The sequence below is a fragment of the Melospiza georgiana genome, chromosome 24, assembly GCF_028018845.1.
Source record: "Melospiza georgiana isolate bMelGeo1 chromosome 24, bMelGeo1.pri, whole genome shotgun sequence".
Classification (NCBI taxonomy): domain Eukaryota; kingdom Metazoa; phylum Chordata; class Aves; order Passeriformes; family Passerellidae; genus Melospiza; species Melospiza georgiana.
The window spans coordinates 8,616,695-8,634,555 of NC_080453.1; the positions used below are offsets into that span (position 1 = coordinate 8,616,695).

At 49.7% G+C, this 17,861-nt stretch overlaps 2 protein-coding genes across 3 annotated transcripts; both read left to right on the forward strand.

Moving 5' to 3' along the window:
- The first annotated feature begins 322 nt into the window (after positions 1 to 322).
- On the forward strand, positions 323 to 7,204 carry RCAN3 (RCAN family member 3). Its single transcript, XM_058040333.1, has 5 exons — positions 323 to 413; positions 3,216 to 3,455; positions 3,950 to 4,123; positions 4,533 to 4,704; positions 5,217 to 7,204. Exons 2-5 carry the CDS (start codon positions 3,261 to 3,263, stop codon positions 5,423 to 5,425), a joined length of 750 nt encoding a protein of 249 aa, XP_057896316.1. The 5' UTR covers positions 323 to 413; positions 3,216 to 3,260; the 3' UTR covers positions 5,426 to 7,204.
- Positions 7,205 to 9,294: 2,090 nt separating this feature from the next.
- On the forward strand, positions 9,295 to 15,397 carry NCMAP (non-compact myelin associated protein). 2 transcript variants are annotated; one of them, XM_058040347.1, is made up of 4 exons: positions 9,295 to 9,365; positions 14,016 to 14,110; positions 14,236 to 14,320; positions 14,747 to 15,397. In XM_058040347.1, exons 2-4 carry the CDS (start codon positions 14,026 to 14,028, stop codon positions 14,886 to 14,888), a joined length of 312 nt encoding a protein of 103 aa, XP_057896330.1. In that variant the 5' UTR covers positions 9,295 to 9,365; positions 14,016 to 14,025; the 3' UTR covers positions 14,889 to 15,397. The 2 variants fall into 2 exon arrangements, with proteins under 2 accessions (XP_057896330.1, XP_057896331.1); XM_058040348.1 differs by lacking the exon at positions 9,295 to 9,365 and adding an exon at positions 9,821 to 10,062.
- The last annotated feature ends 2,464 nt before the right edge of the window (positions 15,398 to 17,861 follow it).

Below are 17,861 nucleotides of genomic sequence, written 5' to 3' on the forward strand. Positions count from 1 at the left end.
CCTCCCGGGGGAGGCGGCGGCGGGGCCGGGACCGCGGCGCCCCTCAGGAGAGAGGACCCGCCGCGACCCCTCACGGCGCCGGGCATGCGCAGAGCCCCGGCTCCCTCCCGCCTCTCTCCCTTTCTCTCACGGCTCCCTCCTTCCCTCCTCTCCATCCGGGTCACCGACCCCCCTCACACACCCTCAGCTCCCGGGGACGGCGGGAGGGGGGGAGACGCGCGCGCAGGCGCGTTCCCGCCGCCGCCCCGCCCCGGGACCCGCGGGCGCCGCGCGCTCCCGGCGCCGCTCACGGACACCCGCGGGCGCCGCGCGCTCCCGGCGCCGCTCACGGACACCCGCGGGACCCGCGCGCTCCCGGCGCCTCTCACGGACCCTGCGCGTCCCCGGCGCCCCTCAGGCAGAGCCGTCCGCAGGTGAGCTGAGCCGCGGCCCCGCCGGAGCCGCCCGGGGGCCGTACCGGGCCGGGCCGTGCCGTGGATGCGGGCGGGGAAGTTGTTTTCATCCTCTCTCAGGGCGGAGATGGAGTGTTTGAGGGTTGAATTAAAGAATATTCGCAGCCGAGCTCCGGCCCCCGGCCCGGGCTTGTCCCGGCGCGCTGAGCCAGGGCAGCTCCGTGGGGTCCCGGGGCAGCTCCGTGGGGTCCCGGGGCAGCTCCGTGGGGTCCCCAGGGCTTGGAATCGTGGCATGGTTCGGGTGGGAAGGATTAAATCCCACCCGGTGCCACCCCTGCCATGGCAGGGACACCTTCCACCGTGCCAGGCTGCTCCAGCCCTAGTGCCCAGCCCGGCCTTGGGGATCCAGGGACAGCCACAGCTGCTCTGGGCATCCCCGCCCTCCCACGGAAGGATTTTCTCCCTGTCAGAGCAGATTTAACTGCTTCTGTGGAAATTGCCACTATTCCCAGCCCTTACATTCCCTGAGCGGTGAGATGTGACCGTGAATGAGCTGCTGCTCCAGGGGATGCCAAGGAAAACTCCCCGGTGCTGCCTGAGCCCGTGAAGAGCCACAGTTCCCTATGGCAGGAGCTGCTTTGCTTTCATTTCAGATGATTTTTAGCCTTCTATGAAGTTGGGGAGTTTGTTTGTAAGCATTGTTTGTTTATAAGCATTTGTCATTATGAGTATTTCCCTGTCAGCTGGTATTTAAATGATAAGCAGGTGTTAATGCTCAGAGAAAGGACTTAGTGAAAGGTCTGATCCCAGTGGCTTTAGTTCTTGGAATCCTTTAAATTGTGCTGTTCAATCTGAAATCTATGAGGGAGTGAGTGATCCAATAGTTTGCTAATGAGTATTGCAATGAAATTGTTTATATCTCTATTGCTGTTAATAGTATGATAAGAATAAGCTGATTGTAATAAATAACTTAGATTTGCATATCTCCATTCACATCAAACAATTTATAAATAGGAACTCTCACCTTTCCAAGGAGGTAAGTGAAGAAATTCCTTTTCCTGAAGCAGTTTGGCTGTTGCACTGATAATCACATTCCTGTACCTGTCAAGTTTGGAGTGTCCTTCTTCTGATTTTGATGCTTTCTAATAATTGCACAGTAAATAGTTCTACCCAGTCTGTTCAAATATCACTTCTCACAGGGCTGTTACTCACTGTACTTCTTAATTAATATTCATACCTGAGTCTCACCTGTCTCATCCTGATGGCAGGGGGCTGCTGGAGATATCTGCCTTGCTCAGCAATCAGGTGTTTTGAATTGATTGGGTGAAGTAATGAAAAATCAGTTATCTGAGAAAAGAAATAGAATTAACCATCAGGTTTATGATTAAAAACAACACAACTATGATGAAATCTTAATTTAAAAAAGAAAGAAATACAAAATGATTGCAGTATCTCCTACAGCCCAGTGTGTTTCTACAGAAGCTCTGTGCTGAGCTGGCTTTGGGCTAATGTCACTGCTGCCCTGACTTGGTTCTGCACTGAGGCTCAGACCTGACCAAATCTCGACTTGCTCTGTGTGTTCCTCACTCCATGTTTGAGTCACCATTCATCCAAGTGTTTGAGTTTACTTTCCAAACTCTCCCTTTTCTCTGCCAGTGTTGCTCTCTCCTTGCTGGAGGCCTCCCCATCCTTTGGGCTGTCAGGAAAGCAGAGTTGGTGGGTTGGGTGCTTTGATCCCTCAGGAATGTGGCTGGAATGTTGCTCCCAGCCCAGCAGAGCTTGGCTGGATGTGGGAGTCTGTCCTGCTGCTGTTTGGATGAGCCCAGATCTCTCAGAGCCAGATGGTGCCTTTGGTTTTCACCATGCTGGCAGATTTTTGTTCCTCTTCTCTTCCCTCCTTGCATGAATCAGCAAGCACAAGGACTGAGGTTTCCACCAGCTGCCTGTTCTCCCAAATTTCCATCCCTCCTGCCATGCTGGGCAGCAGAACTGAGATCCCCAGGTGTGACTGGGGCAGTCACTGTCATTAACCCACTTAATCCCCCCTCATTAGGCAAATATTCAAATGAGATCATTGCCAATGAAGCATCATATATTTACTACCTTCTTGTAGTGTTGTGTCACAATTATCACTCTTTCCAAACCCAGATCTGGTGCAATTAACCTGTTTTTCTCTCAGCTCAGAGCAGTGTGATAACCTCAGGAGTTCTGCAGGGATGGGTGGCAGAAGGCCCACTCCAGCAAAATCTTTTCCATTGTTTAAAAAAATACTCTCCCTGATGTTTTTTATTTGCTTATTTGCATCTTTTTGTCTTCCTTGATGTGTCTACTCCTGTAAGTACTCCTACCTATGGAAAGGTGCAGGAAAAGGACATTTCCTTACATCAGGAGATTTCAGATTCTGGAGAGGCTTTGGAGAGATGATTTAACTTTGTCCACATGCTCTCATTGATAAAATAAAGTTATTTTTTCAGATACCAGAGGACTGCTGTGATTACCCAGGGAATGGTTTTAATTATTAAACAAGAAATTGTTGCTCACTGTAAAGTGTGTCATGGAGAAAAGCTTCTAGAACAGCGCTGTCATTTTGGATTCCTGTCAGAGTAAAGGGAGGAGAAATTGCAGTTTCCTGACGGGGTGACTTTATCTTCCCTTGGATGGAGCAGCAGTCCTCCCTCCATGCTCAGCAGGGGAACTGAGGGTTGGTGCTGATTTGTGGGGACAGAACAGATTCTGTGCTGATTGCTGTTCTTTGAGGAATGATTTGCCTTTACAGTGGGCAGGGAGCTGTGCTGCCCTCACATTCGGGTTTTTGGCTGGCAGGGCCCTGCTGGAAGCTGGCACCTGAGGAGCTGCAGGGCGGGAAGGATGCTCAGGGATTCCATGAAGTCCTGGAGCGACAGCCAGTCAGACCTGTACAGCAGTGACCAGGAGGAGGAGGAGCAGATGATTTTTGGTGAAAATGAAGAGGATTTGGAAGAGATGATGGATTTCAGTGACTTGCCTACCTCACTCTTTGCTTGCAGTGTTCACGAGGCTGTGTTTGAGGTACAGGAGGAGAAGGTAAGGGAGAAGGAGTGTGAGGTGTTCTCAGTGTTCATTGAACGTTTTTGTCTGGATTTTCAGTGTATTAATGCACATCATAATTGAGGGGGGAAAAATCTGTAAATGAGGTCTCTTGTGGATCAGAGAGCTGGTAAATTAATTGAATTTCATAATTGAAAATTATTAATTGGATTTCAGAAGCATGAAATCGATTTTCATGCCAGTGCAGTGCAGCTGCAGCACTGGGCAGCTCTCGCTAGGTGGCACCTGGTGCATTCAGAGTTTCTGGGCTCATTCACATCGGTTTGCTCTTGGGATTCAGGTGTAACCAGTGAGACAATGCTCTGCTGCCCTGAGTGTGGATTTACAAGCAGGGAGGGAGGTGTGGAATGTGCAGGTTGAGGTGATTCAGGAAATGGATGGGATTTGGGAGAGGAGAGTAAAGGAAAATATCTTTTCATGGAGTGAGAATGCTCATTTTACACCTGGAGAATGTTTGTGCTTCTCTCCAGGAAAGGTTTGAAGCACTTTTCACAGTCTATGACGAGCAGGTGACATTCCAGCTGTTCAAGAGCTTCAGGAGGGTGAGGATAAACTTCAGAAACCCCGAGGCAGCAGCCCGAGCTCGGATAGAGCTGCATGAGACCGAGTTCAGTGGGAAGAAGCTGAAGCTTTACTTTGCACAGGTACAGGGGGACCAGAGACCTTGTACCTCTGTCCTTGCTCCCTTATTCCTCCTTTGCCCATGAGCTTCATTTGGGGGAAATAGCTGAAATCACCTCATAGTTACATTGAGCTGTGCCAACATTTTAGGGCACAGTGTTGTTTTTTGTCTTGAGCTAAGATTGGTTGGGACAGTCACCAAACCAGACACACAGAGGGGCTGAAACAAAATAAATGGGTCCTAAATTCTCTTTCTAAGAGATTTGTCCCTGCTGCATTGGCACAGGTCTCACAGCAGCCCCTACAAAGGTTCTGAGCTGCAGCAGTTCCTGAGGTGTTGTACAAAGAGCTGAACCCGTTTTTTAAAGCTAGGCTGAATTAGTGGGGAAATAAACCAAATAACAAGAGAATTAATATTTGTGCTGCCTGCAGGTGCAGGTGTCCAGTGAAATTGGGGACAAGTCCTACCTCCTTCCTCCACAACCTGTGAAACAATTCCTGATTTCCCCCCCTGCCTCTCCCCCAGTGGGGTGGAAGCAGAGTGAAGATGCAACTCCTCTGATCAATTATGACCTGCTCTGTGCTGTCTCCAAGCTGGGGCCAGGTAAGGACATTTACTTTTGTTTGGTACTTCCCTTCAAAAGTGGCTATTGAGGGAGTTTTTCTACTTGTCCTTTTCTGTGAGAAGAAACTGAGTCTCTTCTCTTTCTAAGCCTTCCTGGGAAATGTGGTATTTGCTTTCTGTGAAAAGCAGGAAATGGGGAGGCTTGATGTGCTCAAATGCTTTTGTAGCTTTTAGTTTACAAATGTCACAGAAATCTACAGCACAAATGATGCCACTTAGAGATGTGTTTGCTGCTCATGTTCTGATATCTTCCTGGGATTTTTACATCCCTCCCTTCCTCTAAATGTCAATTAAAAATTGATTGTATTCAAAGTGTGCTGTAACTGCTACAGAGACTGTTTCAAGGCATTTGGTGAAAAGTGGAGGCAAAGCACATTAAAGATGGGGTGGGAATTAATGATTGCTTGGTTGTGTTGTTGAAGTTAAGGGGTTTTTATCTAAATGCTTTTCCTGGGGGTATTTTTAACCTTGCTCTTGCTGGCTGCTCCCAGGGGAGAAGTACGAGCTGCACGCAGGGACAGACTCCACCCCCAGCGTGGTTGTGCACGTGTGTGAGAGTGAGACTGAGGAGGAGGAGGAGATGAAGAACCCCAAGCAGAAGATCCTGCAGACACGGCGCCCAGAGCCGCCCCCCACCATCCTGAGTGACTCCAAAGCCTTTGAGTGTGCCCTGGAGGTGGGGGGCACAATGCCCTGCTAGAGCTGACCTGCTCCACCTGGCCAGTCCATGTGTTCTGTCTGTGCTGCTGCTATAGGTCACAACAGGTCTGACTTGTAGTTGTCTCTCATGTTCAAGATTTTGGATGCCAATGCTCTGAAAAGCACTTTAATTTTAGGGACTAGTCCCCCCCGAGTGTAGCAAATCCACCTGACTTGAAATAGTGACAATTAGGGAGTCTGGCTGTGTTTTGGTTTTTTAAGATGTCGCCCTTTGCTCTCTGTTGTACAGTGTGATGTTCCAAGTGCTGAAATAATCTCCTCCTGCCACGAGTGGGTTCCAGCAGGTTCCTTGTACAGCAGTTAAAAGCTGATCTGTCCAACAGCTTCCAGTTAATCACACAAGTGAAATGCACTCTCTGTGCTCAGATTCCTTGCCAGCCGAGGTGAGGGTTAACCTTTGCTTTTCTCAGAAATACCAGCTGTGTGTGTAGTTTGACATGAGGCACAAATGCACTGAGGAGCTGAATTCAGGGGGAGAACACCAGAGGAAGAACCTCAGAGTCCATCACCAACACTCCTGCTCTGGTGCCTGTGGGGGTGCACTGAGCCCTAATTAGGAGTTAATGACAGTGGTGGAGTGAAATATGGATCCAGCTGGTGAGTGTGCTGTGTCTGATCCTCTCTGACAATCTGGGATGTTTGTTCCTCTCCAGTCCTTGGGACAGCCTCCACCTCTGAATAAACCCAGTGACTGTTAGGTCCTGGCAGGAGCTAAAACATCCAAGGGTTAATTGTTAACTTCTCCAGTCTGTTTTGTATTTTCAAAGACAATCAGTTGCCTGGCTTAGCCAGTTTTTATGCAGTTTCAGCCCTTGTTTGCTGTTTTTCATGAAGACTTTTTCTGTGTGGCCTCCTGTGTGTCTGACAGAGCATCTGCTGCTTCTGAGACCAGGATGCATCTTTTAGAATACAGATCTTTGATTTTGTGATCTTGTGTTAAATGTTTTAGTAGGAGGAAAATATGCCTTGGTATAACAACACCTGCTCCTGTGCTTTTATGCTATTTTATAGCCAAACTTTTTTAGTCTAGACAGATTCTTCTTTTTTTCTATTTAAAAAGATAAAATGATTTGTGAACAAACCAGGCTGCTGATGTTCCTGTGTAGAAATCATTCAGAAATTCAGACTTTTCAGGTTCATTTCAGTGTGTTTCAGTTGTACCTGATGTGCTTCTTGAACTTCCAGAAGTGTTTTCACTTGGCTGGCAGCAGGGGGAAAAGGAATGGGCAGGGATTCTCATGGATGTGGAGGTTTTCAGCTCTGTGTTATGCCTGCTCAGGATCCCTCCTGCCACCAGCTTCAAAGTGAGATCCTGCAGGTCCTTGCTCCAGAGACAGGAATAGCACAGAGTGAAAAGGTGGGAAATGGGGTTTGTCCTTCTATCACAGGTGTGGTATTTATGTATCTCTTCAGGTATTGAAATCACTCCAAGCCCAGCTTCACTGTCTCACTGTTCCATGGAATTAAAACAAAGGTAAAAACCCCAACAAAAACCTGTGTTATCCAGCAGGCTTATGGATTTTTGAAATTCCAGAAGTCCGAGTTGGATTCTCTGTGGTGTTTCTATTTTTTAAATGATTTCATTTCTACCCCAGTGTAGAAGTTGCTGTAAGTAGGAGTAAATGGGAAACCTTCAGAAACAATTTTATAAGAATCAAGTGTGATGGTGTTGATGTATAAATGTGTAAAATGTGGAACAACATTCCAGCACTTTCCATTGTGTAAAGACACTTCAAATAAAACAATGCAGTGCCATTCACACTTGGGATCTGGAGTGTTCCATCAGGACAAGGAGGACATTGAGATCTGTGATGGTGGTGTCTGCCTGAATGTTCTCCTGGGCTGAAGGGATGGCAGGGACCTACGAGAGGGATTTGGGAACCTTGGGTGGGAAGGAGGATTCAAACATCTTTAATGAGGCCACTGATCAATATCAGAAGTGATTTTCTCCACTCCAGGGTGACAGGCTGCCTTGGCAAATGAAGCTGGAGTTTGTTTTATTCCTCCATGCCATGATTCAGTGCCCCCCACCAGAACTTTCTCCCAGTCACTGACCTGCTGGTGAGGGCTATTTTTAGCAGCAAGCTTGCACAGAGGCACCAACTCAGCCCTTTCTGAGCTTGCACTTTGTATAAATACCCCAAATTCCTTTAAAACGTCCTCCTTGAGCAGCAACTGAAATATGTGGTGTTTCTTTGTGTTCTGGATTTATGGGAGTACTTTGGTTCTGTAATAACTGAGAACCTGTGATTGCACCTCCTCATTCTGCCTTGTTCCCTGTGCATAAAATCCCAATTGCTTCATTTATTCCCTGAAAGGTTTAATTCCCATTTTTGTCTGTGTTTGGATTAGGGATACTTTTGAGCCCAGAACAGAAGGCTGGTTTGTGAATTTTACTGGGTTTTGTTTATTTGCTCCACTCTCAGTGTAAAACCTGCTAGGAGAGAATCTTGGTGTGGAAAGAGACCCCAGCCAAGCTTCATCTCCTTGGAGAAAATGCAGAGCAAGATAAAAGAGTTCTCCTGCTGCAGGTACTGACCCTGAGATGTGAGTGAGTGTGACACAGCTGTCCCTGCCATCACTCACAGCTCCAGGGAGGGTCCCAGGGGCTGACTGCTCCATAAAACAAGAGCAGGGCCTAGAGAGTAGAAAACACTGTTTGGGATGTTACCTAATGTGTTAAAATCCTGCTCTGAACCAGGCTCTGTACTGGAACACCCTGGCATGCTCAGGCTTGCAGAGGGAATGTTTGATTCCCCTGCTGAAGGAACGTATTCCAACCATCAGCAGCATCGGGGTGAGGCAGTGGGAAAGACACTCAGGCAGTCTGCTTTGTTCTTACATAAAACATATAAAAAGAACCAATTCCTGTCCTCTGTGGCTCTGTGTTGGGATCACAGGCACAGGACAGGGACTGGGAGGGCAGCCAGGCTGAGCTGTGCCCTCCTAGTGGGACAGGTCACCTCAGCTCCTTCATCCCTCCCAGGGGGTCTGGTAATTATTTCTGAGGCTGTGGGTGCATGGAGGGCCTGGTTTCACAATTCAGTTCCAAACTCAGTCATAATGAATGTTTAGCTGGTTTTGATATCTGCTGTGATCTCTGTTTCCTCTTGGTTCTCACTGAGACACTCCAGCTCTGTGTGCCCTTCCAGGGGTAGGCAAAGTGCAGATTAACCAGCAGAGCCATTCCAGGAGGAGTCCAAACCTGCTCCATGGTAAATTCACTGAGACTCCACACCTCGTAAGGCTGTGTCACTTCCTGGGGGTTGGTAATGCTGTAGTAAGCCTGGAGTTAATTCAGAGTTATGTTTTGTCCTTTGATGTCCATTGACTTCATCAGGATTTTATGGAGCATCCCAGAGTCTCCTTTGGTCCTCCTTTAATGGGATAAGCTCAGGGTTGGTGCCGCAAACTGGGTCACTGATGGTGACAGCAGAGCTTTATAGTGACAGTATATAAACATTTATTTATCCATTTAACAGTGTATAAACCTGGTGTGTGCCTCTAGCTGGTAGTAAAGGGCTACAAGTTTAGGACTGGTGAGGGACAAACCTTGGGAACTCCCGCTGTGACACGGGGGTTTATCCCAGACCCCTCCATCCCCTCGGCCGCTGCCCGGCGGGATCAGGGGCACCGCAGCCCCGCACAGGGCCGGGGAGGCGGCGCCGGGGGCCGGGCCGGGCTGGGCGGCCCCGGGGAGGCACCTGCGGCGGCGGGGCTGTGCCGGGGCTGTGCCGGGGCTGCCTCCGGCCGCAGCGGCACCGGGCTCCCCGCGGCAGCGCCGGGGCGGGGCGGGGCTGGGCAGCTCCGCGCTGGGGAAGGGGCGGGAGCGGCGGCGGGGGCAGCCCCGCAGCCCCGGCGGGCGGACGGAGCCGGAGCCGCTGCGGCAGCGCCGGAGCCCCGAGCCCGCAGCATCCTCCGTGAGTAGCGCCGGCCGAGGGTCGGGTGTAGGGACCGCTCTGAATGGGGATAACTGGAACCTCTCTGCCCTAAAACTCTCTTCCCTTCTGCCCCAAAGCTCTGCTCCTTTCCGCCCCGTTCCAAGCGCTGGTGGGAGCGCAGTTACTCCGGGTTTGTGTGCAAGGCAGTGTGGATGTATCATGGGAAACGCGAGTTCTTCATCGGCGCCTCCAAACCAGAGGGAAATAGAGAGCAGATGTCCTCGCACGTTTTTCTGTTCAGCTGCTGCTCGAGCAGTTGTTCATTAATCGGGAGCCCGCAAGGGACGGCACTGGGACTGCTCTGGCGCGGTTTCCTCCCCACAGGAAGGGAAGCCCGCATGGCTGTTGAAAGCTCATTCCATCGCCGGCGGTGTCCTTTCATCGCTGGGGACGCTGAATCTCTTGTCCTGACTTATTCAACCCTGGCGCTATAAATATGGGTTTGTCGTTGGTTATTTGTTTGTGGGTTTGGATTTTTTTTTTTCTTCTATACTTTTTTTTTCTCCAATCTGCTGAGCGGCGTGCTGGAAAGAGCTGGCAGAGTAATATTTAACAGGAACAGAACTCGAAAGCTCAGAGCATTGTGTTACAGTTCACTGAGTGTCCCCAGCACAGAACAAAACTACACTGCTTGCATTATTTGGGAACACACTGAAGCTGCTGACAGGTTTAAATGGTAATTTCTGGTTTTTCCTGGTAATTAATGTATTTAATGCCCCAGGAAGTCCTTGCTAAGGGAAGCGTAGCTTTTTGTAAACAGCTTTCACTGATGGGGTGCATTGTGCTGGGTGGCAGGAGGGGTTGATTTAGTGATTACAAACCAGGAGACAAAGGCAGAGCAGAGACCAGTGACTTCAGGGTCTGACAGAGTTATTGTCCCTCTGTGGGTGCCAGACTGGGGCACTGAGGGTTTGCCAAGGGGTTCTGGTGGAGAACGGGCTGCGAGAGTGAGGTGTCAGCTGCTGTGTGTCCTCAGGGCTCTGCAAAGGGAAGGCGCCTCACTGATTCAACAATAGGCAAGAAATCCTGGGGCTGCCTCTGAGCTGCTCTGAGCACTGAGAGGAGCTGCATTTCTGTGTGGAGCCTTTGTACTGTGTACAGAATTCTTTACATATAGAAGCACAGAACAGGTTGGCTTTGAAAAGACCTTAAAGCCCACCCAGTGCCACCCCTGCCATGGCAGGGACACCTCCACTGTCCCAGGCTGCTCCCAGCCCCAGTGTCCAACCTGGCCTTGGGCACTGCCAGGGATCCAGGGGCAGCCCCAGCTGCTCTGGGTACCCTGTGCCAGGGCCTCATCACCCTCACAAGGAAGAAGTTTTTCCCAATATCCCACCCATCCCTCCCCTCTGACAGTGGGAAGCCATTCCCCCTTGTGCTGCCTGCATGAAAAGCCCCTCTCCCTCCTTTTTATATGACCCTTTAATTGCTGGCTTTAAAGAAAACCTAATTGGGCAATGTGCAGTTCACAGTCTGCTTTAGACACTGCTCTGGATGAGTCAGTGACAGAGGTCTATCAAGTTTATATTTCCAGGCTTTAGAAATGAGGGTGTTCCTTTTGGGGGTCCTGTTGTCACTTCTTGTCACCTGTGGGAGCTGAGGGGTTTTGGTGCCTCTCATGATCTAAAGCAGGCAGGTAAAATTACTGAGGGGTTTTTAGTTGCTGCTACTGCCCAGAGCTGCCTGCAGTTTATGCCCCTCTGTCTTGGCAAGGCAGTGAACTGCTTTTAATGTGTGTTTTAGCAGCAGCTCAGCCTGGGCAGCTCATGCCAGAACCTGAGAAAATGCTCATGTAAAGGTGCTGCCCTGACAGGGGGACACTCAGGCTCACACAGGGAGGGTTGTTTGCCTCAGGCCACTTTCAACCTGGGCTTTTCTTTCCTCCTTCCTCCCTTTCTGGAGCCTCTCAAGGTAAAGCCAGGCACGTTCAGGTCTCACTGAAGGACATAATGTTTTCACTACTCCCTGAAATCACAGCTTGCCTCAGTCCCTGGCGGTGTTCCCGGGGTGCTGGGAAGGTGAGGGCAGGAACAGCTCCATGCAAACCCCACCTTTTCCCTGGTGAAAGCTCTGAACCTGTGTCCTCCTAACCAGCACCTGCCTTCCCTGGCAGGGAGCTGCCTCTCCAAGTCCAGCCACCCTGGAAAAACCCTCAAACAATCCCCTCTGTTCCCTGTGGCCCCTCTGCTGTAATTGCCAGGTGCTGCTGACAGGTGAGCTCTGATCCCCATCTCCTCACAAACAAACCCAGCCCAGCAGGGCAGGGGCAGCAGAAGGGAGGCTTTGGAAAAGGGGGCACTGCCCCCCTTACCAGAACAACCCATCCCCTGTATCTGCCAAGGTGTTTGAAATGGAAACGTGCCCAAAGCTGAACTTTATGGAAACATTTCCAGCTCCATAACGTGGGCATGCAAAAATAACCAAAAGTGTGGAGAGTGAGAGTGAATGAGAGGCTCTGAGAGGCCAGGCAGGTGTGTGTGCACAGGGGGAAGTGCAGCCCTGTGTCATGGACAAAGAATGTCCTGTGATTACTGTATCAAAGTCCACTTCTTCTCCCCTGCTGAATGGCTTTTATCCAGCACTCCTGATTTTCCAAATGTTTTTCTGAACAGAGTAGAACCCAGGCTGAAAATCAGTAGGTTCCCATGGATTTTGCTGGGCTTTTCTGGGTCTTTCTTGCAGCAGAGGCTTGGTCAGGTGTAACCTGCTGATTCACAGGGCAGGAATGGAGCTGGGACTCCAGGTAAGAGCAGGACTGGCACCTTCCACCCTGGCTGGAGACACAGACCTTGCAGCTCACAAAGCAGAAAAATCCCAACCTGCTGCACTTTTCAAACTGCACCTCAGATTGGTGCAGCCTGCTGGATAAATTCATCCCTTTCATAAACAGGTGGTTTCACTACGACAATAAAAATTCTTTGGGTCTGGGTGACTCATGCACAAACAGCTCCCCATTCCCAAGGTGGTTTGAGAGGGAAGGTAGGAAGGATGAATATTTCATGGCTTAATATTAAAATATTCAGCCTTATTTATTTGGAGTTTTTATTTTGGTAGCCAGAGGAGGAAAAAAAGGCTTCTGTAGGTCTGGCATTTGCAGTGCCCGAGTCAGGAGCCACAGGGTGAGAGCTGGATGTGGCTGTTTCTGAATTATGTCCATAGAACACTTGCTCAGCTTTTCATGAAGAGTCTCTTGAGCCTCTGCTGCCATTGGTGAAACCCTTTTCCATATGGGAGGATGGGTGGGAAGACAGGAACAGCTGTCCCTGAGCTCTGGGGCTCCCAGGTCCCTCTGAGGTGTGAGCCCTGTGCTGGATAATAGGGCTGGGCAGAGTCTAAACACAAAATATTTCAGCTGATGCTCATGTTGCTGAATTAACTTGGCCTTGGCTAAACAAAGGAATCATTCACTCATAGGAGAATGACCCAGTTACAGGCTTGTGGCAAAGTTATTTTGGTTTTTAGATTAAAGGAAGAAAACCAAACTTTTAACTTGAGAGGATTGGAGATTTGAAGAGTGGCCCTTGCAGTTCTGATCCTGCATCCCAGTCAGACACCAACCAATTCCCTTCCTGCTGCCTCCTGATCCCTTTCATTCCTCACTGACCTGCTCTGCAGGTTTTTAATTGGTATTAATTTTTATTACCAACTGATTTCCACTGAATTATTTCTAGCTATTGTTTATCTTGTGCTGTGTAAAATTGAAGTTACCATGCCACAATATCCCAGGGGAGCACCAGAGCCCTGCCTGGCTGTACTGAGCAGCATCTGGAGTGGGAATTCAGTTCCATAGCAAGTGCTGAAGGATAATTTACTGTTCAAGGGGCAGCTGGAGTGTCCCAGCTCTGGGACTGGGAGCTGAGCTGGTTCCAGAGGGCTCTTTGAAGTGCTGCTCACACCCCTCTCGGCCTGAAGGAGCCCTTTAATGGCTCGGGTTTCCAGGGACACTTGGAAAACCCTTTTAAAACCAGCAAACACCCCTGCTGCTCTTTCCAGATTCAGTTTTACCCACCAAAACACAGGCATGTTTTCAGCTGTGCCCTTGGAAGTTCATCCACTGCAATAACAGACCTGAGCTGACACTGGGCTGAACTCACAACCTCCTGCCACAGCCACGTTGCAATGTTCAGGGGCTGCTGTTTGTCCTGACACTTTTGGAGCTCCAAGTGAAGGAGCTAAATGGTTTTTCTTCTCCATGGTAGATGAAGCTATTTTAAATTCTATTTAATAATAGAGTTTTTAAACCTTTCTGTGATGAGTTTTTCCCTTCCCTCAAGACATTGCTGAATTCTGGATGCAGAAACCTCCACACTCATTTGCTCAGTGATCTGAATCTCAACCAGAGGTGATAATCTAAAATCCCAAAGCACTTAAGATACATTATTGTGTTTGTACCTTATTTTTTTCTATTACCACTGACCAGGGGATATTTTGAGGCAAATTGCCCAAGACTGTACCAAAGTTTCCATCATACCCATTTTGAATTTCCATTCCTTCAGCAGGGCCAGGTTTCCACCACAATGAAAATATGAAGAACCCCAGTTCAGTGAGCCTTTGGTGGGCAGTTGCCTAATTAGCAGTGTGAAATTTGGGTGAAGATTTTGGGAATTCAGTCCTTTTTCCCCTCTGCAGCCGACTCAAGATGACGACGGCCACGCCGCTGACCAATAACACTCAGCTCTCAGTGAATGTGACCACAAAGTCCCAAGAACACAATCTCTATCAAAGTAAGGCAAGGACTGGGGTGGTGGCTCTTTTTGGTTTTAAGTGGACTTTGAACTTATCAAACTTCAAACACTACAGTGACAACTTTGCAAATATGGCTTTTTTTCCTTTCCTGCTTCTCTCCCAGGCTCTGGAGCAATAGTTGCTGCCATCGTGGTGGGGGTGATTGTTATTTTCACAGTGGTTCTGCTCATCCTGAAAACATACAACAGGTACGTGACCAAGCCAAAGCAGCATGAACCAAAGTCCCTGCTCGCAGCTCACAGAGCATTTCAGGGCTTGCTGCTGAAAATTTCCAGGAGAATCTAAGCACTGAAGTGCTGATTGCAGTGAATCTCACTGTCAGGGCTCTGTGGCTGGATCTTAGGAAGCACAAAGAGCTCCCTGATGGGGGCTGCATGGTGAGAGCTGTTTTTAGGGATTCCTGGTGGTGCAGGGAAGGTGTGAGCGTGCACCCAGGCTGCCACAGGGAGAGCTTGATTCCTCACTTCTCAGAGCTCACATGCTCTGGGAGACTTTTGGTACCTTTGGGATAAATCCTGGCTCGGTGTGACTGTGTTGTGTGGGAACCTCCCCAAAACTTCCCCTGGGAGAGGAGAGCCCAGCCCAGGAGCCAATTCCCCTTTTACCTTTGCCAGGCGCATGCGAGTGCGGCGGGAGCTGGAACCCAAGGGCTCCAAGCTGGCAGTGCCACCTCCTGTGGGGCACAGCAGCCACAGCCTGGCCCAGCAGCCCTCGGTGACCTTCATCCCCGTGGACATCCACCTGCAGAGCAGGTAACCAGGAGCTCCCTGCCAGAGAAGAGATGGAATTGTTACCCCATGGAGCTGGGACTGCCCTGGGAGCAGCAGCCAGCTGGTGTTCCCTCTGTGAAGTGACACAAACCCTGGTTCCCAGCTTTGGGAGGAAAAACCAGAGGTCTGGACACTTCTGCTGTGACTGAAATGACAGCTGGAGGTCTAGGATGGCAGTGAGGCCTCCTCTGGGTCTGGATAAACCAGGAAGAGAAGATGCCCAGGTGTTGTGGAACTTTTGCTCCCTCAGAGACTCTGCACCCTCTGTGTTCTGCTGAGGAACTGGAGGGAAAGTCTGGACATGCCCCAAACCCAGCTGGGACCTGAGTTTGTTACGAGTTACATGAAAGGGGTTTGTGGATTATTTTATACCTGATGGGTAGTACAGGAGGTATCAAAATTGTATTTATCTTTGCTCATATTTCATGTTTCTAATCTCAAATATGTACAGGTTCTTATTTTCAAGTATTTTAACTGTTTCTATAAACTCTGTAACTCTCCATTTCTGAAGGAACTCGGTGTCTGAGGGGTTTCACTCTCCATCCACGTTCATGGCTGGAGCTGTGTTAGAATGCTCAGTCTAACACAAAATCTGAGTTCTTTAACTGACAAAAATAAGCATGGAAATAGAAAAACCAGCTTGGACAGAGCAGGGGAGGCTCAGTGCAGCCCCAGTTGCCACTCACCCTGCAAGGCTTTGTTCCCTGGTGCAGCCCAACTATTTTTAGCCATTTTTTATTCTCAAACCAACCCCAAGTGAGGCTGTTCTGTGAGTGTGAGGGCTGTGGGTGTGCAGATCGGCACAAAGGAATTCCCAGGGACACTCAGAGCCCACGGGCTGGGAACACAGAGCACCATTGTCACACACTCACTGCCAGATTGTCTGAGATTTTATAGTTTGTACTTTTTTCCAATAAGCTTGGATCTCTTGAGCAGGTCAGTTTAACTAGCTGGTAAGTTTTATTGTGCAGAAACTAAATTCAATTACTTTGCCATATTCTTTTTTGGCTGAAACTGGAGCACGGTTTGGATTCCAAACCAAATATTGAGACAGCTGTTTGTGAAGTTTCTGAATCTCCTTGTGAATATTTCTCCTGTCCAGGTTCTTTACCTTATTTTTTGTGGCAGGGAGAATTGATTTAAGAATTCAAAAGGGACAGCAGATGCACATCTAATTCTTTTTCCAAAAAAGTATAAAGGAGCTGGTTTTTTGTTTCTATCTCTGGATGTTCTCTGAGCAGTTCCATGGGATCAAAATCAAGATTTTTGGGGAAGATAAGCCCATCTTTACTGTTGTTGTTTTTAACATCCCTAGCCAGACCTACTTGTAGTAAACAAACATTTTGTTTACTTTCCATTTGCTTTGTTTAAAGCCAGCACAGTTCACAAGCAGAGAAAGCAGAACTATTGCAAGCAGCTCCAGTTTCACAGGGTTACTATTGCTGGCAGCAGAACTGGCTGCTAGGGCCACACCAGCATTGCTCCAGCTGAAAAATTCAAATACCACTAAAATCTGCATCCCATTGGCACCTCCTGGGAGGCCCCACAACCCCTCCTGGCAGCCAAACCCAGAGCAGTGCTGAGCAAGCAAAACACCTTCCCAAGGAACAAAAATCCCTGCTCTGTGCCATTTGCTGTGCATTCCAGCTTTCCAGGAACAATCCCACACTCTCCCTGCCCTGGGAACATCAGGGCTGATCCAGCCTGTCCTGATTTGGCCCCCAGGTTCCACTTCCAAGCTCACAGATTTTGGGAGTGCTCCCCCTCAGCTGGCCCTGCCTTGCAAGAATCAACTGTTGGTTTTTCCCTCCTGAAAGTTCTACAGGATCTTCAGCAGGTCAGATCCTCCAGCTGGAATTTCACTGATTCAGATACTCTGGTAAAATGTTTAATTTTTCACTGCTGGGTGAGTCCTGACCCCAAAACTCAGCTCTCCCCCCAATTTCCATCCTCCTTGTCCCAGCAGAGAGCATGGAGCTCCACCTAGTGTCCTCCTGCCTTCCCACGGGCTCTAAATCCTGTTCCTCAACAGAAACATAAAGCAATTCCAGCTTCAGCTGTCGCCTTTACTAAGCTCCCTCATCCACAGTGCCAGGGCTGTGGAGCAGCCGAGTCAAGCACTGTCCGAAGTTTGGCCATGCAAGACTTAGATCATTACAAGTCTAAGCAGATAAAATATTATTATTTCCCTTGAGTTTTATTCTTGAGCCCCATAAGCAATTTATTTCCCAAGAATGTGTCTGTAATTCAGCCCAGAAGGAGCCACAGAGAGCAGTGACCCACACCAGTCACACCAGTTTGTCCGGAGTGGGATGGGCTGGAGAGCTCATGGCTTCTCCTCAGGACCAGAAAGGCAGGGAGCTGCTGAGGGGGTCCAGTGGAGGCCACAAAGATGAATCGGGGTCTGGAGCATCTCCCTGATGAGGAGAGACTGCAGGAGGTGGGCCTGGTTATTCTGGAGGAGGGAAGGCTGAGGAGACCCCATAAACCCATAACATATCCCCAAGGGCTCTTAGAGGATGGTACCAGGCTCTGTTCAGGGACAGGACGAGAAGCAATGGCCATAAAATAAAACATAACGAGTTCCACCTCAACGTGAGGAAGAACTTCTTGCCATGAGGGTGGCAGAGCCCTGGAAGAGCTGCCCAGGGAGGGCTGGAGTCTCCCTCTGTGGGGACATCCCCAACCCACCTGGACGTGTCCCTGTGCCACCTGCTGACCCTGCCTGGGCAGGGGCTGGGCTGGGCCATCGCCAGAGGCCCCCTCCAACCCCAACTCTTCTGTGATCTCTTCAGAGCCCTGCCTTGCGCCCAGTGACCTCTGTTATTCCGGGAAGGAGCAGAGGGGCGTTGCTGAGGGGTCGCTGCCGGGGGCTGAGGCGGCTGCGCCCTCACGATCCGGCCCGGCCCCGCCGCCACCCCTGAGGGAGCCGCGGCCGTGAGGGCACCGGAGATGTCTC